At 41.9% G+C, this 24,782-nt stretch overlaps 1 protein-coding gene across 1 annotated transcript in view; it reads right to left on the bottom strand.

Annotated features, from left to right (window-relative positions):
* The window catches only part of hk2 (hexokinase 2), a 79,011-nt gene that overhangs the window by 5,732 nt on the left and 48,497 nt on the right, over nt 1-24,782 (bottom strand). Inside the window, exons 7-17 of the mRNA XM_014170942.2 lie at nt 22,478-22,661; nt 13,693-13,854; nt 13,163-13,396; nt 10,813-11,117; nt 9,569-9,717; nt 9,352-9,471; nt 7,526-7,621; nt 7,180-7,279; nt 6,823-7,006; nt 807-962; nt 257-493 (exon numbers count right to left, since the gene is read on the bottom strand). Coding sequence (XP_014026417.1) covers nt 257-493; nt 807-962; nt 6,823-7,006; nt 7,180-7,279; nt 7,526-7,621; nt 9,352-9,471; nt 9,569-9,717; nt 10,813-11,117; nt 13,163-13,396; nt 13,693-13,854; nt 22,478-22,661 — 1,927 coding nt within the window. The remainder of the gene's footprint in view (nt 1-256; nt 494-806; nt 963-6,822; nt 7,007-7,179; nt 7,280-7,525; nt 7,622-9,351; nt 9,472-9,568; nt 9,718-10,812; nt 11,118-13,162; nt 13,397-13,692; nt 13,855-22,477; nt 22,662-24,782) is intronic.

Here is a 24,782-nt window from a genome sequence, read left to right as displayed (position 1 = left end):
GCACCCACAAATTTTATTCATAGATTCAGTAAGATAACAAAAGGAAAAAGTAAGAGCAAAGTAAAGGCTATAAACTAAAACTACCAGCTGCCTACAGTTAAATGTGCAATTAATGTGCATATGTTTTTCATTGCAATCGAAAAGGCTAAATCCTATATCAGCACTCGTACTCTGAGACGATTCATGAATACAGCCCCTGAAGTATAGCTTTAACCTGACTCTCTTTTTGTGATAATACTATCTAATCACCACTCACTGTGGATGTAGTTTGTAGAGCGTTCCATCGACACCCACTGTGATTTTGAGCTCGGAGAGGTTGCGGTTCTGCCGGATCTTGTCGACCACAGCGGCCAGGCCGGCACCACAGAGTTGGGCAGCACGGCGAGCCACCACGCTGCACACCTCCTTCACCAGGATACTGTCGTCACACGTAGAACTGGTCAGACCCAGGTGCTGCAGGATGGAGCGCACCTGCCTCAGGGCCAGACGGTCACTGACAGGGGGGGGGTTGAGACAGGCAGGCACTGACTGTTACAGACAAATCATTTTTGTGAACATGAAGTGCACACAACACTGTTCTCCATCCTATGCTAGACATTGGTGTCTAGGAGGGACATAATATTGAAATCCAATAGCTTTGATACCCTGAAAAAGGGACGCACACGTTGCTCCCACCATGGCTGTTAGCCTTTTTAGTGACACTTTTCCAAATCTTCCTTTTGCTCATCAGACATCAACACTAGATAGTGACTGAAGGCATAAATTGTCAAACATTCCCAGACAAGCAAACTCTGACACCAACTCACCTCTCGATCTGCGAGAGGAACTTGGTTTCAAAGATGCCTCTGGTCTTCAGCCTCTCAGAGAGTTTGCCTCGGAACAGAAGTCCCTTTGCAGTGAACTCCAGCAGTACGTTCCTCACTATCTCCCCAAGGTACATCCCACTGATCAGCTTCTCATACCTGACAGAGACCGAGAGAGAGAGAGAGAGACTTGAATCCTGAGGCTTACTGCTACACAGTTTAGTTGACAGAATCCTACTGTGGAAAACCACACTTCAGGTTTTATGGATGAAAGCATTATTGCACTGGTGCGTGTAGTAGTCCCAGCTAGGGTTGCAAAGCTACTGGTAATTTACCAAATAATTACTGCAAATTTCTGCTATTTTGGTAATTAACAGAAAATATATGTTGGCATTTTATACTTTAATAACTATTTTGTTTTATATACACACACATTACCAGTCAAAAGTTTGGACACACCTACTCATTCAAGCGTTTTTCTTTATTTTTGACTATTTTCTACATTGTGTGAAGACATCAAAACTATGAAATAACATGTGGAATCATGTAGTAACCAAAAAAGTGTGAAATCAAAAAGATATACAAAGCTGTCATCAAGGCTACTTTGAAGAATCTAAAATAAACTCAGCAAAAAAAAGAAATGTCCTCACTGTCAACTGCGTTTATTTTCAGCAAACTTAACATGTGTAAATATTTGTATGAACATAAGATTCAACAACTGAGACAAACTGAACAAGTTCCACAGACATGTGACTAACAGAAATTGAATAATGTGTCCCTGAACAAAGGGGTGGGTCAATATCAAAAGTCAGTATCTGGTGTGGCCACAAGACACATTAACCTGTTAGGGCTAGGGGGCAGTATTCGCACGGCTGGATAAAAAAATGTACCAGATTTAATCTGGTTACTAATCCTACCCAGTAACTAGAATATGCATATACTTATTATATATGGATAGAAAACACCCTAAAGTTTCTAAAACTGTTTGAATGGTGTCTGTGAGTATAACAGAACTCATTTGGCAGGCAAAACCCTGAGACAGATTCTGACAGGAAGTGGATACCTGATGTGTTGTATTACCTTTAAACCTATGCCATTGAAAAACACAGGGGCTGAGGAATATTTTGGCACTTCCTATTGCTTCCACTAGATGTCACCAGCCTTTACAAAGTGTTTTGAGTCTTCTGGAGGGAGATCTGACCGAACAAGAGCCATGGAACGATGATGGCCCATTAGACACCTGGCGCGCGAGTTCATGTTGGGTACCCTCGTTCCAATACGTTATAAAAGAGAATGCATTCGTCCACCTTGAATATTATTCATGTTCTGGTTAAAAAAGGCCCTAATGATTTATGCTATACAACGTTTGACATGTTTGAACGAACGTAAATATATTTTTTCCCCTCGTTCATGAAGTGAAGTCCGGCGGGCTTAGATCATGTGCTAACAAGACGGAGATTTTTGGACATAAATGATGAGCTTTTTTGAACAAAACTACATTCGTTATGGACCTGTGATACCTGGAAGTGACATCTGATGAAGAGAATCAAAGGTAATGGATTATTTACATAGTATTTTAGATCTCCCCAACATGACGTCTAGTCTGTATCGCAACGCGTATTTTTCTGGGCGCAGTGCTCAGATTATTGCAAAGTGTGATTTCCCAGTAAGGTTATTTTTAAATCTGGCAAGTTCTTTGCGTTCAAGAGATGTAAATCTATAATTCTTTAAATGACAATATAATATTTTACCAATGTTTTCTAATTTTAATTATTTAATTTGTGGTGCTGACTTGAATGCCGGTTATTGGAGGGAAACGATTTCCTGAACATCAACGCCACAGAAAAACGCTGTTTTTGGATATAAATATGAACTTGATAGAACTAAAAATGCATGCATTGTCTAACACAATGTCCTAGGAGTGTCATCTGTTGGAGATTGTAAAAGGTTAGTGCATAATTTTAGCTGATTTTATGGTTTTGGTGACACCTGTCTTTGAATTGGCACAACATTACACACAACTCTTGTAAATGTACTGTCCTAACATACTCTAAATTTATGCTTTCGCCGTAAAACCTTTTTGAAATCGTAAAACGTGGTTAGATTAAGGAGATGTTTATCTTTCAAAGGGTGTAAAATAGTTGTATGTTTGAAAAATTAGAATTTTGACATTTATTTGGATTCAAATTTGCCGCTCTTGAAATGCACCTGCTGTTGATGGAGTGCACCACGGGTGGGACGCTTGCGTCCCACCTAGCCCATAGAGGTTAAGTACTACAGTGCATCTCCTCATGACTACACCAGATTTGCCAGTTCTTGCTGTGAGATGTTACCTCACTCTTCCACCAAGGCCCCTGCAAGTTCCCAGTCATTTCTGGGGGGAATGGCCCTAGCCCTCCGATCCAACAGGTCCCAGACGTGGTCGATGGGATTGAGATCCGGGCTCTTTGCTGGCCATGGCAGAACAATGACATTCCTGTCTTGCAGGAAATCACGGACAAAACGAGCAGTACGGCTGGTGGCATTGTCATGCTGGAGGGTCATGTCAGGATGAGCCTGCAGGAAGGGTACCACGAGGGAGGAGGATGTCTGCAATGACAACAAGCTCAATCCAATGATGCTGTGACACACCGCCCCAGACCATGACTGACCCTCCACCTACAAATCGATTCAGAGTACAGGCCTCGGTGTAACGCTCATTCCTTCGACAATAAACGCGAATCCGACCATCACCCCTGGTGAGACAAAACCGCGACTCGTCAGTGAAGAGCACCTTTTGCCAGTCCTGTCTGGTCCAGCGACGGAGGATTTGTGCTCATAGGCAACGTTGTTGCCAGTGATGTCTGGTGAGGACCTGCCTTACAACAGGCCTACAAGCCCTCAGTCCAGCCTCTCTCAGCTTATTGCGGACAGTCTGAGCACCGATGAAGGGATTGTACGTTCCTGGTGTATCTCGGGCAGTTGTTGTTGCCATCCTGTACCTGTCCCGCAGGTGTGATGTTTGGATGTACCGATCCTGTGCAGGTGTTGTTACACGTGGTCTGCCACTGCGAGGACGATCAGCTGTCCGTCCTGTCTCCCTGTAGCGCGGTCTTAGGCGTCTCACAGTACGGACATTGCAATTTATTGCCCTGGCCACATCTGCAGTCCTCATGCCTCCTTGAAGTATGCCTAAGGCACGTTCATGCAGATGAGCAGGGACCCTGGGCATGTTTCTTTTGGTGTTTTTCAGAGTCAGTAGAAAGGCCTCTTTAGTGTCTTAAGTTCTCATAACTGTGACCTTAATTGCCTACCGTCTGTAAGCTGTTAGTGTCTTAACGACCATTCCACATGCATGTTCATTAATTGTTTATGGTTCATTGAAAAAGATTGGGAAACCATGTTTAAACCCTTTACAATGAAGATCTGTGAAGTTATTTTGATTTTTACTAATTATCTTTGAAGGATAATCTCCTCTGTGGAGATGGGAGAACCTTCCAGAAGGACAACCATCTCTGGAGCACTCCACCAATCAGGCCTTTATGGTAGAGTGGCCAGACGGAAGCAACTCCTCAGTGAAAGGCACATGACAGACCGCTTGGAGTTTGCCAAAAGGCACCTAAAAGGACTGACCATGAGAAACAAGATTCTCTGATCTGATGAAACCAAGATTGAACTCTTTGGCCTGAATGCCTAGCGTTATGTCTGGAGGAAACCTGGCACCATCCCTACGGTGAAGCATGGTGGTGGCAGCACCATGCTGTGGGGATGTTTTCCCATGGCAAGGACTGGGAGACTAGTAAGGATCGGGGGAAAGATGAACGGAGTAAAGTACAGAGATCCTTAATGAAAACCTGCTCAAGAGCGCTCAGACTGGGGTGAAGGTTCACCTTTCAACAGGACAACGACCGTAAGCAAACTGCCAAGACAATTCAGGAGTGGCTTCAGGACAAGTCTCTTAATGTCCTTGAGTGGCCCAGCCAGAGCCCAGACTTGAACCCGATCTAACATCTCTGGAGAGACCTGAAAATAGCTGTGCAGCGACACTCCCCATCCAACCTGACAGAGCTTGAGAGGATCTGCAGAGAATGGAAGAAACTCCACAAATACAGATGTGCCAAGCTTATAGCTTCATACCCAAGAAGACTTAAGGCTGTAATCGCTGCCGAAGGTTCTTCAACAAAGTACTGAGTAAAGGGTCTGAATACTTATGTAAATGTGATATTTTTAATAGATTTGCAAAAATCTGAATACTTTCCGAATGCACTGTACATACACACTGAACAAAAATGTATAACGCAACAATTTCAAAGATTTTACTGAGTTACAGTTCATATAAGAAAATGAGTCAAATGAAATAAATTCAGTAGGCCCTAATCTATGGATTTCACATGACTGGGAATACAGATACCTTTTTTTTAAGTAGTGGCGTGGATCAGAAAACCAGTCTGTATCTGATGTGATCACCATTGCCTCATGCAGCGCGACGCATATCCTTCGCATTGTTCAGCAGGCTGTTGATTGTGGTCTGTGAAATGTTGTCTCACTCCTCAATAGCTGTGTGAAGTTTCTGGATATTGGCAGGAACTCGAACACGCTGTACTACACTTCGATCCAGAGCATCCCAAACAAGTTCAATGGGTGACATGTTTGGTGAGTATGCAGGCCATCGAACAGACATTTTCAGCTTCCAGGAATTGTGTACAGATCCATGCGACACGGGGCCATGAATTATCATGCTGAAACATGAGGTGATGGCGACGGATGAATGGCACTACAATGGGTCTCAGGATCTTGTCACAGTGTCTGTGCATTCAAATTGCCAAAGATAAAATGCAATGATGTTCGCTGTCCGTAGCTTATGCCTGCCCATACCATAACCCCTTGCCACTATGGGGCACTCTGTTCACAACGTTGATATCAGCAAACCGCTCACCCACACGACGCCATACAAGTGGTCTGCGGTTCTGAGGCCAGTTGGACGTACTGCCAAATTCACTAAAACGACTTTGAAGTCTGCTTATGGTACAGAAATTAACATTAAATTCTCTGTCAAGAGCTCTGGTGGACATTTCTGCAGTCAGCATGCCAATTGCGCGCTCCTTCAAAACTGTTGTTGTGAAAAAACTGCACATTTTAGAGAGTCGTACACCTGAGTAATGATCATGCTGTTTAATCAGCTTCTTGATATGACACCTGTCAGGTGGATGGATTATCTTAGCAAAGGAGAAATGCTCACTAAAAGGGATGTAAACAAATTTGTGCACAGAATTTGAGAGTAATAAGCTTTGCGTGTGTATGGAACATTTCTGGGATCTTTAATTTCAGCTCATGAAACATGGGACCAACACTTTAAATGTTGCATTAATACTTTTTCAGTGTATTATTCATTTATTATCGCCGCCTAGTCGATAGCCCATGTTGAGAAAATAGCATAATAAATTTAAAAAATAAATCGAAAAACAATGTCATTATTTTCTATTAACACCGCAACTCCCAACTATTTACTTTAATCACAACTGCTACCTGTTTAACTTCAAAACATTAACAAATACATTGACATAGCAAAATAAGTTCAATAAATGAAGGATATTTCATGCTAAAACCCTCATATTAAACACCAATGGTATTCACTAAGTTGGTTAATATTTCGATTTCTTTTTTTTACAGCAGTCACTTTTTATTTTAAAATAATCTAATTTAATATATTTCATATTGATAAAGCCACAGAGGGCCAGAGATAATTACAGACACCTGTGATAATCTGAAGTACCCAAAATGGCCACTAGATGTTTTGTGATAGATTACACAAATTCTGGTAGTTTACTGGTAAATTTAGAAAGATTCCTTTAATATACCCTCCCTTTGCAAACCTAATCCCAGCCTCCAAAGACGCATAAATCAACTTTAACAAACAGTCCAATAAATCCACAGGAAGGAGATTTAATTTGTTTAATTCAGCCTCCGTAAATCAGCACCCCAACTAAAGGTGTGCTCCTTCTTTTTCTTTCAACACCATTATAAAACAGTAATAGGCTACCTCTGTTTGCCAGGGTTGGTGGCACAGTCGTCCACGGCTCTGTCGAATTCTGTGCTGAAGTCGTCCAGCTCCCCGTGGTCCCCAAAGGCCCCCCACTCCATGTTAACACACATCCTCCCCTCGTCCCCCTCCACCAGCTCCACATTCTGCATTTCCTCCATGTAGCAGGCATTGGTGCCAGTACCTGGAGAGAGGGGAAATGTGTGTGTGTGTGTGTGTGTGTGTGTGTGTGTGTGTGTGTGTGTGTGTGTGTGTGAAAGAGAGAGAGACAGACACTCAAAGGAAGGCAGTTATTGATTTCTTACAGACTGTGCTTGTGATCCAGAAGGAACATACAGTAGGCTATTGGAGACTCACCTACGATGAGGCCCACCTCACACAGTGGGTCTTCGTAGCCACAGGTCATCATGGTGCCCACAGTGTCATTCACCACGGCAACCACGTCCAGGTCAAACTCCTACAAAAACATCAACACAAGGACTTATGGATCACTAACATGGAACCCTTCTCATAACCGAAGGATTTCAGATTGGTATACTATAATATCAAATTCCAAAAAAGTTACGTTTGGTGTACTTTCATGGTATCATATGCAATTTAAAATGGATTTGAGATCCTACAGGTACTGTAATGTGTAACAGCGTTTTGATTCTGGGCAGTGTAGGATTGTGACTAAGCCCAGTGGGTGGGTGTGACCTCTAACCTCTCTGCGGTGGATAGCATCCTTCAGTAGAGACACAACATCCTCTCCCTCGCAGCCGGTAGCTTTGAAACCTTTGGTCCACTTTAGCAAGATACCCTGAGGAGGAGGAGGAATGGACATCACATTAGGAGGGCGGGGGATGGGCATCTTTACCTGGCCCTGAGCAGAGTGTTGGTTAGTCTATACTATGTCAGGATCGCAGGCTACAGGGCGACCGATTAATTGGCATGGCCGATTTCAAGTTCTCATAACAATCGGTAAATCGGCATTTTTGGACGCTGATTACATTGCATTCCACGCGGAAACTGCGTGGCAGGCTGACCACCTGTTACTCGAGTGCAGCAAAGAGCCCAGTTAAGTTGCTAGCTAGCATCAATCGTCACAATCACGAGTTAACTTAGTAATATCATCAACCATGTGTAGTTAACTAGCTTGTCCTGCATTGCATATAATCGATGCGGTGCCTGTTAATTTATCATCGAATCACAGCCTACTTCACCAAACAAGGGATGATTTAACAAAAGCGCATTCGCGAAAAAAGCACAATCGTTGCACGAATGTACCTAACCATAAACATCAATGCCTTTCTTAAAATCAATACACAGAAGTATATATTTTTTTTAAACCTGCATATTTAGTTAAAAGAAATTCATGTTGGCAGACAATATTAACTAGGGAAATTGTGTCACTTCTCTTGCGTTCATTGCACGCAGAGTCAGGGTATATGCAATAGTTTGGGCCGCCTGGCTCGTTGAGAACTAATTTGCCAGAATTTTACATAATTATGACATAACATTGAAGGTTGTGCAATGTAACAGCAATATTTAGACTTAGGGTTGTCACCTATTCGCTAAAACACGGAACAGTTCTGTATTTCACTGAAAGAATAAACGTTTTGTTTTCGAAATGATCGTTTCCGGATTTGACCATATTAATGACCTAAGGCTCGTATTTCTGTTTATTATATTATAATTAAGTCTATGATTTGATATTTCATAGAGCAGTCTCACTGAGCGGTGGTAGGCAGCAGCAGGCTCGTAAGCATTCATACAAACTTTACTACGTTTGCCAGCAGCTCTTAGCAATGCTTGAAGCACAGAGCTGTTTATGACTTCAAGCCTATCAACTCCTGAGATTAGGCTGGCAATACTATAGTGCCTATTAAACATCCAATAGTCAAAGGTATATGAAATACAAATGGTATAGAGAGAAATAGTCGACGTGTCATAATTCCTATAACTACAACCTAAAACTTCTTAACTGGGAATATTGAAGAACTGGGAATATTGAACCACCAGCTTTCATATGTTCTGAGCAAGGAACTTAAACGTTCATTTTTTTTTACATGGCACATATTGCACTTTTACTTTCTTCGCCAACACTGTGTTTTTGCATTATTTAAACCAAATTGAGTATGTTTCATTATTTATTTGAGACTAAATAGATTAATGCATTATGTTAAAATAAGTGTTCAGTGTTGTAATTGTCATTTTTACAAATATATATATATATTAAAATCAGCCGATTAAATGGGCATCGGCTTTTTTTCGGTCCGCCAATAAATCGGTATCGGAGTTGGAAAACCATAATCGGTTGACCTCTACTACAGACGCCTATAGAATGTGTGAATAGACCATGTGATGCACTTCGTCCACTCCTGTCAGCACTTGTCCTTCCAAGCGTTGCCATTTGAATGAACAGGTGCAGACAGAGCACATTGACTGTTCTCAAGTGTTTAACGTTTTGTCTTAGAGAGGTTCAGTGGTTCAAGCCATCCAAAAACGATGTTTAAAACGAGTTTTGCGTGTGCGAGTTTGCTTTGTTACCTCGTCCAGTTTGTTCTGATGGCAGGGGAAGGAGAAGGTGAAGCCGAGGGGCAAGGAAGCTCCTTTCATACCCATGTACTCCAGGAAGTCAGCGATGCAGTGCACTATGTGGTCAAACAGCTGACAGAGAACAGACCGAGAGAGATGTGTCAAATGACCAATGCAGTGGACTGGGACTGTGACGTAACAGACATTGAGACGGACATTTCCGGATTACCTCCTCTCCAGTGCCCTGCATAGCCTCCTGGGGTATGGCATAGATCTTGTTGTGCATCTCCACGCTGCGTCTCTTCCCGCCCCGCACGCGAACCAGCAGAACTCGGAAGTTGGTCCCACCGAGGTCAAGGGCCAAGAAGTCACCGTGCTCTGATAAGTTCAATGAGTCAGACAATAGGGAAGGTAGCTAAGCAAGCGCGAAAACACTCCTACATTTAACTTAACATATTTTTTATTTAATTGTTTACCTTTAGCAGCTTGGGGGTCATGTGCCTTGTTTAAGAACAGCAGTAGGTATTCACATCCTGGCGGACTTTGTCAGCCCTGAATTTCCAACCGGTAACCCTCTAATTGCTGGCTGACCACCCACCCACCCACCCACACATCCTAGGTACAGGTGGAATTGGTGTATTGATTTGGTAAATTCTTAACTACATGTAACGGCTTAAGGTTACATCCTACTCCTCAGTCTCCTGCTATAGTCCTTCCAAGGACATCTTGTCTATTTTCCAGGATGTTCAATCAAAGGCTTTCTAAAATTCTAAAATGTAAGGCCCATTGGGGGGTACTGATACAAATTAGTCTATGTTTTAAGATAATGGCTAAAGTGTTCCACTCTGAAATTGTATAATAGTGTTAAAATGAGGATGTGTGTAGATCTGTTAGAATGTTAATACTAGGGTATTATATTCTTTAGTAGGGGTGTAAGCAGAGAAGTTGAAAAACAGATAATTGAAAACCATTTGAGGTTTACAAACCAAGAGGGGGAGGGGAAGTGAAAGCCTTGAAGAATGTGACAAGATTGATGGTTCTTTCTCTATAATGTGGTTAGTGGAAAAATACTGGCCGTTTGAGCAGGGAGTAGCCTAAAGATAATGTGAGTGTGTATTATAAAAGGTACTGGGTCCTCATTTTTTAGTTTAGAGCTCTCGTGAATTTTTACAACGAACATTTTACAAAATCTGAGACTTTGCCCAATTATTATTGAACCCAGGGTCTTACAAACCTCGGGAAATTGGTCAAAGATTAAATTGTTTAATTATCATTATTGGGATTGAAAATTCTCGTGACAGGTACCCTTCAATTAACATCGTACGGCTCCATCTCCTCCCAGACACACTCCTCCCATCTCCCTCCCCTCTGACCTTCTAATCCAATGTTTTTTGAGAATGAGCCGAGAGAACATGAGGAACTGAAATTGAGATTCTTCCGTAGATACCACCCATTCCTATGCTGAACCTATACCTGTGCCGTCGGGGGTGGAGCGGACGTAGGTGGGCAGCATCTTGACGGTGGCTTGGTCATGACTCTCCTTGGCCAGGCCTCTGTTAATCTCCTCTCCCATCCTCCTCTTCACCTCCAACAGCTGCTCCCGGCTCAGACGCAGGGCGTCCAGGATACGCTGCCGCTCGGCATGTTGGGTAGCCAGCCGGTATGCCACCGCCGTCACCATGGCCGCCCCCTTCCCGCTGCCGTCCTCTGAGCGCAGGAAACGCACATCGCAGTCCGGCACCAGCCGCCGCACCATCTTGTGTAGCCGCCGCGCAAACCTGGGCGAGGAGAGGCACGACTTTACTTTTAAGCTTATAAAAAAATGTAAAGGTTTAATTAGCTGTTGGTAAATTAAATATAATTTGTTCATGTTTCTTAGTGAATACATGTGTATAAACCATTCCTTACTTGGTCCTGTAAATTTAATTGGCACTTGAGATTTAAGGGTGATTTCCATTGTAATTCCCCTCATCCAGTATAATTTATACTAAATAAAAATATAAAAAAGCAACAATTTCAAAGACTTTACTGGAGTTACAGTTCATATGAGAAATCAGTCAGTTCTAATGAAATCAATTCATTAGGTCCTAATCTATGGATTTCACATGACTGGTAATACAGATATGCAGCTGTTGGCCATAGACACCTTCATTTATTTATTTTTAAAAGCCACACAATAGGCCTCAGGATTTCTTCACTGTATGTCTGTGCATTCAAATTGCCATCGATGAAATGCAATCGTGTTCACTGTCTGTAGTTTATGCCTGCACATACCATAATCCCTCACCACCATGGGGCACTCTGTTCACAACATTGACATCAGCAAACTGCTCGCCCACACGACGCCATACACATGGTCTGTGATTGTGAAGCCGGTTGGACATAGTGCCACATTTTCCTAAAACGACGTTAGAGGTGGCTTATGGTAGAGAAATAAATGAATGAGGTCTTAGTCCAAACAGGCGACAGTTCGTGAGAAAAGTATATGACTACTGTGAGAGTAGTTTCTAAATGTACCAAAGTATTCTCTCGGTCTCTCATAACAAGCCGCAATATTGTGTCAGTCTGCTAGGGACCTGTTTCTAATGTATTAAGTGTGTATGTTTATCCTGTGTTATCATTTAGTTAGCTAGTAAACAAATAATTCAACCAATGTGTAGTACTGAATCATAAGGATGGGGTTTTGCAGATGGAGGTTACGACTGTTCAGAATGACGATATGATGTCATGATCAATGAGTTTACCGTTTATGGATATAATAGGTAAAGACCTTTAGAGTTTAATTTGGGAGATGGTTAAAGTTAACTAAAAAAAATACAAATAAACCGCTCTCGTGGTGTCCCAATTCCTAATGAGTTAATTTTTGCATGATACATTTTTTTATTTTATTTTTTAAATCGGTAACAATTAAACATCGTTAGTTGATTAGATAAATAACAGTCAGATTAATGAAAGTAAAGTAACAATAGTTTATTCTAGGAAAATTCCTATACTTCAGTGAGTCATGGCTCTGGTGTGAAACGCAGAGTTGTAGATTGAGTGTCAAATTGAGTCTGAATACATTTGAAGAAATGTGATATTGTGCAATTGCATTTAATTTTTGATGTGGTGAAAGCACTGGAGTAGTAGTGTATTTGAGCCTAGCGCTGCATAAGATCTACAGTGTCCACAAGGGATAGAGGAAATGATGGCACTTGATTTGAAGGTCTTATTTTACATGGCGTAGAATCTTAAATTTGACCAGTTTCTCACAGCAGGAAAATCCTGCAGAGACAGGAAATCTGAATTAGTGTGGGAATTATAATTAATATACATTTTTGTTGGGATGGATACATTTTTGTAAAGTCAAGTGGAAATTACTAAGCCTTTTTAAACAAATACACTAAAAGTTTGCTGCAGGAAATTTCCTGAAACAACAGCGCGATCAAATTAAAATCCAACATCTGTAGAACAGGATGAACTGAAAGCCAACCAAATTCTGGACTGGCATTTGAGAGGAGGGTCAGTTCCACTGTAATTACACAGTGCAGTCTAGTTTAGTTCATTCTAATGCCATAGAAGTAAGAGCACTTCTTCTATACTTCAGTGAGTAGTAACCCACAGTGGTGTCACAGAGAAGATGTAGATTGCCTGAGTATCTAGTAAAATACGTGCCATTTCAAGTACAACCCTTAATCTGTTCTATCCTGAATTGGCGGGAGCCACAATAACAATGTCATTGATCCCCACTCTTGTTAGAGATAACCCCAGAGTACAACATCTCAAAGCTCACACACACACTTGGGCTAAAACACACGCGACGCACAAAGACTGCTCCACTCACTGTGGGTGGTTCTTGTAGACAGAGCCGTCCACTCCTATGGTTGTCCTCAGCTTCTCCGCAGCCTTGTTGTCTCTGATCTGTCTCAAAACAGAGACTAGCGTGGCAGCACACAGGTGGGCGGCCCGCGTCGACACCACCTGACACACCCTCTGAGTGGCCACGCAGTCCTCCCCAGAGGGGTCCAGGCCCAGCCCCCTCAGCACCTTCTCCGCACTCACCAGACCCTGCTGGTCTCTGTCAGAAAGAGAGCACCACCTCAGTTACATACTGGTTTAAAAAGTATAACATTAGGTTTGGTACTTGCTCATCATTATCATCAGCAGCATCCTCACACTATCATCATATTCATCATCATCAGCATCATATTCATGATCATCATCATTAGCAGCAGCATCATATTGATGATCATCAACCAAGTTATATCAAGATACAAGACGGAGTCAAAGAAAGAGCCATGTCATCTATTATTTTATACTTTGATTAAATAGGCCCACAGTCTCACACATATATTGACCACTCATACTACTGACTTGTCGTTTTCGATGGCGGAGACGAAGCTGGTCTGGAAGTGTCCTGTGGTGAGGAGGTCAGGAGTGGTGTGACCCATGAACACCAGGCCCTCCTTGGCCATCTTTACCAGGATCAGACGCACCAGCTCCCCCATGTACATCCCACTGATCATCTTCTCAAACCTACACACGCAGACACACAGGCACGCAAATCCTGTCATGATTACTTGGTTGGTACAGGTGAGCACGTCAGCGGTGGAGCTCGAATGATTGCTCTCGGTCTCATGGAAATAGTTTGTGTTTAGCTGTATATAGTCAGCTAACTAGTTGGTTGTTCAATCTTGTTTCTACCGATGTAATTCATATGGAAAACAGCCCAAGCTGCTTGCTATAGCTTGCTAGCTAGCTAATCTGTCTGGTCAGAACAGTTGTTTGGTGGTAAATTTGGCCTGACTTGCGGAGTGTCAACTTCAGCTGTCACTTTCACTAGCTAGCCATGCAGACAACCAGCTAACTAGCTGCCAAAATGGAGATCAGAGTAATGTTGTTTATCTGTTAGGCTTAGGTTATGGTTTTTCATGTTTGCTAGGTACAGATATTCACTGTTATCCTAAAATTTCACACCTTAGCTGTCGGGTTAGGGTAGAAGCCCGCACAGTGGAGCTCATATGATATCGATTTGCAGTGATATTTGTTTGCATAGACAGCTAACAAGTTGCTTGTTTTGTCCCGTTTCTACCGATGCTATTCATTTGGAAACTGTCCCAGCTTTGTAACTAATTGAATCTGTAAACAGTTCTGCCACATACTTTGACTTCTTACCATCTATGAAAAGTAATCTGACCATGGGTCTTGAAGTGCGAGTACCCTATATTAGAGGTCGACCGATTATGATTTTTCAACGCCGATAACGATTATTGGAGGGCCAAAAACCCCGATACCGATTAATCGGACGATTTTTTATTTTATTTTTGTAATAATGACAATTACAACAATACTGAATGAACACTTATTTTAACTTAATATAATACATCAATAAAATCAATTTAACCTCAAATAAATAATGAAACATGTTCAATTTGGTTTAAATAATGCAAAAACAAAGTGTTGGAGAAGAAAGTAAAAGTGCAATATGTGCCATGTAAGAAAGCTAACATTTAAGTTCCTTGCTCAGAACATGAGAACATATGAAAGCTGGTGGTTCCTTTTAACATGAGTCTTCAATATTCCCAGGTAAGAAGTTTTAGGTTGTAGATATTATAGGAATTATAGGACTATTTCTCTCTATACGATTTGTATTTCATATACCTTTGACTATTGGATGTTGTTATAGGCACTTTAGTATTGCCAGTGTAACAGTATAGCTTCCGTCCCTCTCCTCGCTCCTACCTGGGCTCGAACCAGGAACACATCGACAACAGCCACCCTCGAAGCAGCGTTACCCAAGTAGAGGAAGGGGAAACAACTACTCCAAGTCTCAGAGCGAGTGACGTTTGAAACGCTATTAGCGGGCACCCGGCTAACTAGCGAGCCATTTCACATCGGTTACACCAGCCTAATCTCGGGAGTTGACAGACTTGAAGTCATAAACAGCGCAATGCTTGAAGCATTGCAAAGTGCTGCTGGCAAAACGCACGAAAGTGCTATTTTCAATGAATGCTTACGAGCCTGCTGCTGCCTACCGTCGCTCAGTCAGACTGCTCTATCAAATCATAGACTTAATTATAACATAACACACAGAAATACGAGCCTTAGGTAATTAATATGGTCGAATCCGGAAACTATCATCGAAAACAAAACGTTATTCCTGTTATATTGCACAATCTTCAATGTTATGTCATAATTACGTAAAATTCTGGCAAATTAGTTCGCAACGAGCCAGGCGACCCAAACTGTTGCATATACACTGACTTTGCGTGCAATGAACGCAAAATGACACAATTTCACCTGGTTAATATTGCCTGCTAACCTGGATTTCTTTTAGCTAAATATGCAGGTTTAAAAATATACTTGTGTATTGATTTTAAGAAAGGCATTGATGTTTATGGTTGGAACAACGTGTACCTAAGCGATTATATGCAACGCAGGACAGGCTAGATAAACTAGTAATATCATCAACCATGTGTAGTTAACTAGTGATTATGATTGATTGTTTTTTACAAGATAAGTTTAATGCTAGCTAGCAACTTACCTTAGCTTCTTACTGCATTCGCGTAACCTCGTGGAGTGCAATGTAAAGCAGGTGGTTAGAGCATTGGACTAGTTAACCGTAAGGTTGCAAGATTGAATCCCTGAGCTGACAAGGTAAAAATCTGTCGTTCTGCCCCTGAACAAGGCAGTTAACCCACCGTTCCTAGGTGGTCATTGAAAATAAGAATGTGTTCTTAACTGACTTGCCTAGTTAAATAAAAGGTCCAATTAAAAAAAAAAAAAAAAAATCCCAATTTTGTAAAAAAATAAATTCAGTTACAAAAATATTAAAAATAAAAAAAAAAAAAAATCGGACAAATCGGCGTCCAAAAATACCAATTTCCAATTGTTATGAAAACGGCCATAATTAATCGGCCATTCCGATTAATCGGTCGACCTCTACCCTATATAGCCTTTATGGTTATAATCTAACCCCGCTGGTCATCCATGAGCATATTAAGTGTGTATGCTTAGTGGGACCATCATTTGTTTTTCAACAGGACAATGACCCAACACACCTCCAGGATGTATAAGGACTATTTGACCAAGAAGGTGATGGAGAGCTGCATCAGATGACCTGGCCTCCACAATCACCCGCTCTCAACCCAATTGAGAGGGTTTGGGATGAGTTGGATCACAGAGTGAAGGAAAAGCAGCCAACAAGTGCTCAGCATATGTGGGAACTCCTTCAAGACTATTGGAAAAGCATTCCAGGTGAAGCTGGTTGAGAGAATGCCAAGAGTTTGCAAAGCTGTCATCAAGGCAAAGGGTGGCTACTTTGAAGAATCTGAAATATATTTTGATTTGTTTAACACTTTTTTGGTTACTACATGATTCCATAATGTGTTATTTCATATTTTTGATGTCTTCACTATTATTCTACAATGTATAAAAGAGTCAAAATAAAGACAAACCTTTGAATGAGTAGGTGTGTCCAAACTTTTGACTGGTACTGTATGCACGCCATGAACTGAGAAAATCTGGACACTAAGGTTTTCATGAAATCATTTTAATTGATTGACTGAAAGTGCTGTATGACATCATGATGATACTGTTTACTGTGAGATGGGAGGCGTGTAACTGTACCACAAAATATTATGGAAACCCCTAACAGTTGATTATTAGGAAGAAAGTATGTGTATAGTTGAGGAAAAAAAAGAGGGAGAGCAAGACAAGTCTGAGAGGGACAGAGAGAGAGATATATTCCCCCCCCCGTTACTCTAGGTCAATGACAGGAGTGAGGGAAGTGGTTGGGAGAGTCATGGCTCAGCACCAGAAGGCAGGGAGGAGGAGTTGGAGATGATTGGAGGGATAGAGTGAGGATCAAGAGGGGAATGATGGAGGGAGAGGGGAATGATGGAGGGAGAGGGGAATGATGGAGGGAGAGGGGAATGATGGAGGGAGAGGGGAATGATGGAGGGAGAGGGGAATGATGGAGGGAGAGGGGAATGATGGAGGGAGAGGGGAATGATGGAGGGAGAGGGGAATGATGGAGGGAGAGGGGAATGATGGAGGGAGAGGGAGGAGAAAGAAGGGAATGGAGGGAGAGGGAGGAGAAAGAAGAGTGAAGGGGGAGGAGAAAGAAGAGTGAAGGGGGAGGAGTGGCAGACAAAGTCAGGACTATTATCAAAATACTGCAAGAGAATTTACCCAAACTACTTCACCTATGGCAAGCCCTCTCAGTGGATAAAGCTATGATACAACTTGACAGTAGACTACTGTGGAAGCAGCATAGGCCCCCCCAAAAAAACAGTAAAGTGGGGGGTAAAATATTGTGTCTCTGACTCCTTGACTGGCTACTGCCTAGCTTTCAGTGTGTACATAGGTCGGGGGGATCAAGCAATTGAACTTGGCTTAGCCTGCAGAGTTGTCATGGAGCGCATGAGGAGCTCTCTCATCACAACACCATGTCTATGCTGATGACAACTTTCCAGCCATACCTCTGGTGAGATATCTTCTTCATGTCGACATACTTTTGTGGCACAGTGAGGCCCAATAGAAAGAATTTACCCAAGGCCATAATGAAGGCAAGCTCCATACAGGTCAGTCTAAAACGGTGTGCAGATAATCTTAAAGCGTGCTACTGTAGGGACAAACGAGATGTGTACTTTCTATGTCCTAACAGCTCAGGGAATGATACCCTAAAACCAGTATCAAAACATGGGCAGAATGTACTCGTGTGATCCAGAGCTGGTCCTGGATTACAATTAAAAAAATGGGCCGGGTTGACCAGGAATTCCACGTAGAATAAGAACACCTCTCAGCTGCCCACTGCACTGAGGCTAGGAAACACTGTCACCACCGATAAATCTATAAGATAATCGAGAATTTCAAATAAGCATTTTTCTACGGCTGGCTATGCTTTCCACCTGGCTACCCCTACCCCGGTCAACAGCCCTGCACCCCTCACAGCAACTTGCCCAAGGCTCCCCCCTTTTCTCCTTCACCCAAATCCAGATAGCTGACGATCTGAAAGAGCTGCAAAATCTGGATGCCTACAAATAAGCTGGGCTAGACAATCTGGACCCTCTCTTTCTAAAATTAGCCACCACAATTGTTGCAACCCCTATTACTAGCCTGTTCAACCTCTTTCGTATCGTCTGAGATCCCTAAAGATAGGAAAGCTGCCGCAGTCATCCCCTTCTTCAAAAGGGGGAGAAACTCTAGACCCAAGGTTACAGACCTATATCTATCCTACCCTACCTTTCTAAAGTCTTCAAACAGAACACCGACCATTTAAATCCCATTGTACCTTCTCCGCTATGCAATCTGGTTTCCGAGCTGGTCATGGGTGCACCTCAGCCACGCTCAAGGTCCTAAACAATAACCGCCATCGATAAAAGACAATACTGTGCAGCCGTCTTCGCCCATCTGGCCAAGGCTTTCGACTGTCAATCACTGCATTCTTATCGGCAGACTCAACAGCCTTGGTTTCTCAAACGACTGCCTCGCCTGGTTCACCAACTACTTCTCAGACAGAGTTCAGTGTGTCAAATCGAAGGGCCTGTTGTCCGGACCTCTGGCAGTCTATGGGTGTGCCACATGGTTCAATTCTCGGGCCGACACTTTTCTCTGTATACATCAATGATGTCGCTCTTGCTGCTGGTGATTCTCTGATCCACCTCTACGCAGACGACACCATTCTGTATACTTCTGGCTAGAGGGCGACCAATTATGATTTTTCAGCGCCGATACCGATTATTTGAGGACCAAAAAAGCCGATACCGATTAATCGGACGCTTTTTATATATATTTGTAATAATGACAATTACAACAATACTGAATGAACAATGAACACTTTTACTTTAACTTAATACATAAATAAAATCTATTTAGTCTCAAATAAATAATGAAACGTTCAATTTGGTTTAAATAATGCAAAAACGCAGTGTTGGAGAAGAAAGTAAAAGTGCAATATGTGCCATGTAAAAAAGCAACGTTTAAGTTCCTTGCTCAGAACATATGAAAGCTGGTGGTTCAATATTCCCAGTTCTTCAATATTCCCAGTTAAGAAGTTTTAGGTTGTAGTTCTAGGAATTATGACACGTCGACTATTTCTCTCTATACCATTTGTATTTCATATACCTTTGACTATTGGATGTTTAATAGGCACTATAGTATTGCCAGCCTAATCTCAGGAGTTGATCGGCGTGAAGTCAAACAGCTCTGTGCTTCAAGCATTGCTAAGAGCTGCTGGCAAACGTAGTAAAGCTGGAATGAATGCTTACGAGCCTGCTGCTGCCTACCACCGCTCAGTCAGACTGCTCTATGAAATATCAAATCATAGACTTAATTATAATATAATAAACAGAAATACGAGCCTTAGGTCATTAATATGGTCAAATCCGGAAACGATCATTTCAAAAACAAAACGTTTATTCTTTCAGTGAAATACAGAACTGTTCCGTGTTTTAGCGAATAGGTGACAACCAAGTCTAAATATTGCTGTTACATTGCACAACATTCAATGTTATGTCATAATTATGTAAAATTCTGGCAAATCAGTTCACAACGAGCCAAGCGGGCCAAACTGTTGCATATACCCTGACTCTGCGTGCAATGAAGTGACAATTTCCCTAGTTAATATTGCCTGCTAACATGAATTTCTTTTAACTAAATACGCAGGTTTAAAAATATACTTCTGTGTACTGATTTTAAGAAAGGCATTGATGTTGATGGTTGGGTACATTCGTGCAACGATTGTGCTTTTTTCGCGAATGCGCTTTTGTTAAGTCATCCCACGTTTGGCGAAGTAGGATAAATTAACAGGCACAGCATTGATTATATGCAACGCAGGACAAGCTAGTTAAACTAGTAATATCATCAACCATGTGTAGTTAACTAGTGATTATGTGACGATTGATATTTAAGTTTAATTAATGCTAGCTAGCAACTTACCGTGGCTCCTTGCTGCACTCGCGTAACAGGTGGTCAGCCTGCCACGCAGATTCCTCGTGGAATGCAATGTAATCTGCCATTATCGGCATCCAACAATGCCGATTGTTATGAAAACTTGAAATCGGCCCTAATTAAAAATCGGTCGACCTCCACTTCTGGTCCTTCTGTGGACAGTGTTAACAAACCTCCAGATGAGCTTCAATGCCATACAACACTCCTTCAGTGGCCTCCAACTGCTCTTCAATGCATGCAAAACTAAATGCATGCTCTTCAACTGATCGCTGCCTGCACCTGTCCGCCCGTTCAGCATCACTACTCTGGACGGTTCTGACTTAGAATATGTGGACAACTACAAATACCTAGGTGTCTGGTTAGACTGTAAACTCTCCTTCCAGACTCACATTAAACATCTCCAATCCAAAATTAAATCTAGAATCGGCTTCTTATTTCGCAACAAAGCATTCTTCACTCAAGCTGCTAAACATACCCTCGTAAAACTGACTATCCTACCAATCCTTGACTTCAGCAATGTAATTTACAAAATAGCCTCCAACACTCTACTCAGCAAATTGCATGTAGTCCATCACAGTGCCATCCGTTTTTCCCCATTTACTACCCACCACTGTGACCTGTATGCTCTGGTTGGCTGGCCCTCGCTTCATATTCATCGCCAAACCCACTGGCTCCAGGTCATCTATAAGTCTTTGCTAGGTAAAGCCCCCACTGGTCAACATAGCAGCACCACCCGTAGCACACGCTCCAGCAGGTATATTTCACTGGTCATCCCCAAAGCCAACTCCTCCATTGGCCACCTTTCCTTCCAGTTCTCTGCTGCCAATGACTGGAACGAATTGCAAAAAATAAGAAAATTCACTAAAGCTGGAGTCATATCTCCCTCTCTAACTTTAAGCATCAGCTGTCAGAGCAGCTTACCGATCATTGCACTTGTAAATAGCCCACCCAACTACCTCATCCCCCATATTGTTTTTTTTGCTCCTTTGCACCCCAGTATCTCTTGATGATACGCACATTCATCTTCTGCACATCTATCACTCCAGTGTTTAATTGCTAAATTGTAATTATTTCGTCACTATGGCCTATTTATTGCCTTACCTCCCTAATCTTACTACATTTGCACACACTGTATATAGATTTTTCTATTGTGTTATTGACTGTACATTTGTTTATCCCATGTGTAACTGTGATGTTTTTGTCGCACTGCTTTGCTTCATCTTGGCCATGTCGCAGTTGTAAATGAGAACTTGTTCTCAACTGGCCAACCTGGTTAAATAAAAGGTGAAATAAAAAAATAAAACTTCAACCAGCTCAGGAGCTACTAGAATGTTGGATGGACAGGCAGGAAAATGGTGGAAGTATGTGTTGAGGGATGCTCAAAACTGCTATTATTAATGCTTACATTGTGTGGGGACCCTGCAAAGACCCCTTCCCAGAAACCGCAGGCACTTGTCCCTGAAGGCATTCAAAATGCAAATTGCACATTGGCTTTGTGATGGATAAAGTGGCAGGAAATGGAGAGCCAAGAGTGTGGCACCAGGGGTGTGGACCGAGTTGTAACTCATAATTTGAAAGCAGAACAAAAATTATGAGAGGGCGCAGGAGAGGGTGTGTGGTGTACATCCGGAGTGGACACAGGGCAAAGAGTGGGAGAGTGGGTTTTGAAATAATTTCTGAGTAGTGCCCTCCGGTCAACTTTTTGATACATTTTTGAATATGTATACGTAAATAATATTTCTAAGTATAATGTGTTATAGTTTGTAAATTGGGAAATTTGGTCAAATTTACTACAATTTAAATACTCAATTTCTTTGTTGTGTGGAATGTTAATACTTTTTTTATAGTGAGTGTCTGTACACAATTGGAGACAAAATTTGTGTTATTCCTATTGAAATGAATGTGGTATCATACTAAAGATGAGTTAACTTGTAATTGTAATTTCTCTGTTTTTGAGCTATGTCTGTTTGAAATGTGAGAAAATTAGTTGAAAATCCTCAGTAATCTACAGCATTATTCTAGAATTCTACCGTGGTCCAAAGAGTTAACAAGGTGAAAATTACAGTTCAACAACAAGCCAGATCTACATGGCAGCTGGAGGTTGATATCTTTTCCAGGTGGCATTGGGCAATAGACAAAGAGGACTAGCGTAATAGACAGTACAGTAGAAGTAGAGGGCGGGCCATGCGTCTGCCCTTTCACTCACAGCTGTTTGCCGGGGTTGAGGGAGCCGGCGTCGATCTCCCGGTCGAAGTCTGTACGGAGGTCATTCAGAGCGCCGTCGTCGCCGAACGCCCCCCACTCCATGTTGACACACATCCTCCCCTCGTCCCCCTCCACCAGCTCCAGGTGACGCATCTCTTCCATGTAGCAGGCGTTAGTGCCGGTACCTAGGGGGGCAGCGACAGACAAAAGGTCATACTGTTGGCAACAGGGACATAAGGACTGACTAATCTGATGACAAAGAAAATTAACCTCTGGAGCGCATATGTGGATATTGACTCAACAATCACGCTTCAAAATCTAATTAAGGTTTAGATGTGTACAGAGGTTTCAATGCTAAGCCTTTCTTATAATCAACAGCACAATTGAACATGTCACAATAAACCCACAGTTTGTGTATTATTTACATACTGATTATACTCCCCTCCATATGTATTTGAACAGTGGACATTTTGTTTCATATTAGGCGAAAGTACAGAATGTCAGCTTTTATGTGAGGGTATTTTCATACATATACAAAAATATAAATGCAACATGTTAAGTGTTGGTTTCATGAGATTAAATAAAAGATCTCAAATGTTCCATGCGCACAAAAAACGTATCTCTCAAATTTTGTGGACAAATTTGGTTACATCCTTGTTAGTGAGCATTTCTCCTTTGCCAAGATAATTCATCCACCTGACAGGTGTGGCATATCAAGAAGCTGATTAAACAGCATGATCATTAAAGCCACACTTTGTGCTTGGGACAATGAAAGGCCACTAAAATGTGTAGTTTTGTCACGCAACACAACGCCACAGATGTTTTGAGGGAGCGTGCAATTGGCATGCTGACTGCAGGAATTTCCATCAGAGCTGTTACCAAAGATTTTAATGTTAATTTCTTTACCAGAAGCTGTGTAAAACATTTTAGAGAGTTTGGCGGTGTATACAACCGGCCTCAACCACAGACCACGTGTATGTGGTGGGCGAGCGGTTTGCGGATGTCATCGTTGTGTTGGTGGTGGGGTCATGGTATGGGCAGGGTTAAGCTATGGACAATGAACACAATTGCATTTTTATCTATGACAATTTTAATGCACAGAGATACCGTGACAAGATCCTGAGGCCCATTGTCATGTCATTCAACCGCTGCATTTACCTCAGGTTTCAGCATGATAATGCATTGCCCCATGTTGCAAGGATCTGCACACAATTCATGGAAGCTGAAAATGGCCCAGGTCGTCCATGGCCTGCACACTCACTAGATATGTTACCCATTGAACGTTTGGATGCTCTAGAGCGACGTTCCCGCCAATACCCAGCTACTTCGCACAGCCATTGAAGAAGAGTGGGGCAACATTCCACAGGCCACAATCAACAGCCTGATCAACTCTATGCGAAGGAGATCCCGCACTGCATGAGGCAAATGGTCACTGATCCAAGCCTCTACCTTTTTTTTTTTAAAGGCATGCATCTGTAATCAACAGATGCATATCTGTAATCCCAGTCATGCGAAATCCATAGATTAGGGCTTAATGAATTCATTTTAAAATGGACTGATTTCCTTCTATGAACTGTAACTCAGTAAAATTGTTGCATTTATATTTTTGTTCAGTGTATGCTTTACTGTTTAGAAATGAAAGCACTTTATCTAATCCCCCATGTGAAGAAGTCACTTTAGTGTATTAATGTAGTCAAAAGTTTAATATTTGGTCCCATATTCCTAGCATGCAACGACAACATCAAGCTTATGTGACTACAAACTCATTGGATGCATTTGCTGTTTGTTTTAGTTGTGTTTCGGATGCTTTGCCCAATAGGAAGTCAATAATGAATTGTGTCATTTTGGAGTCACTTTTATTGTAAGAATAGAAGATGTTTCTGCTCACTTCTACATTCATATGGATGCTACCATGATCATAACCCCCCCCAAGAAAATGCTAACCTCCCCTGTTATGTGTAATGGTGAGAGGTTAGCATGTTTTGTTGTAGCCTCTACCCTCCTTACTCATCATTATTCATGATTTTCCTAATCATGGCATTATCAGGATTAATGTAGACGTGTTTAGAAACATCTTATCTACTCATTTAGAAAGACAATTACTCCAGTCGCCATTCAGTTACTATTAGGAAAAACCCAAAACACAACAAAAACAAACTGCAAATGCATCCAACGAGTTTGTAGAGTCACAAGCTTTATGTAGTCATTTCGTAATTAATACTGTAAAAGTGAATTTGTCCAAATACTTCACATGGTGGCGACTAGATATATAAATAATATAATAGCCATTTCGCAGAATTGACTTA

Source organism: Salmo salar, chromosome ssa24 (genome assembly GCF_905237065.1).
Source record: "Salmo salar chromosome ssa24, Ssal_v3.1, whole genome shotgun sequence".
Lineage (NCBI taxonomy): Eukaryota > Metazoa > Chordata > Actinopteri > Salmoniformes > Salmonidae > Salmo > Salmo salar.
Note: the sequence above shows the minus strand (reverse complement) of the source record. Positions and strands in the feature narration are given on the sequence as shown.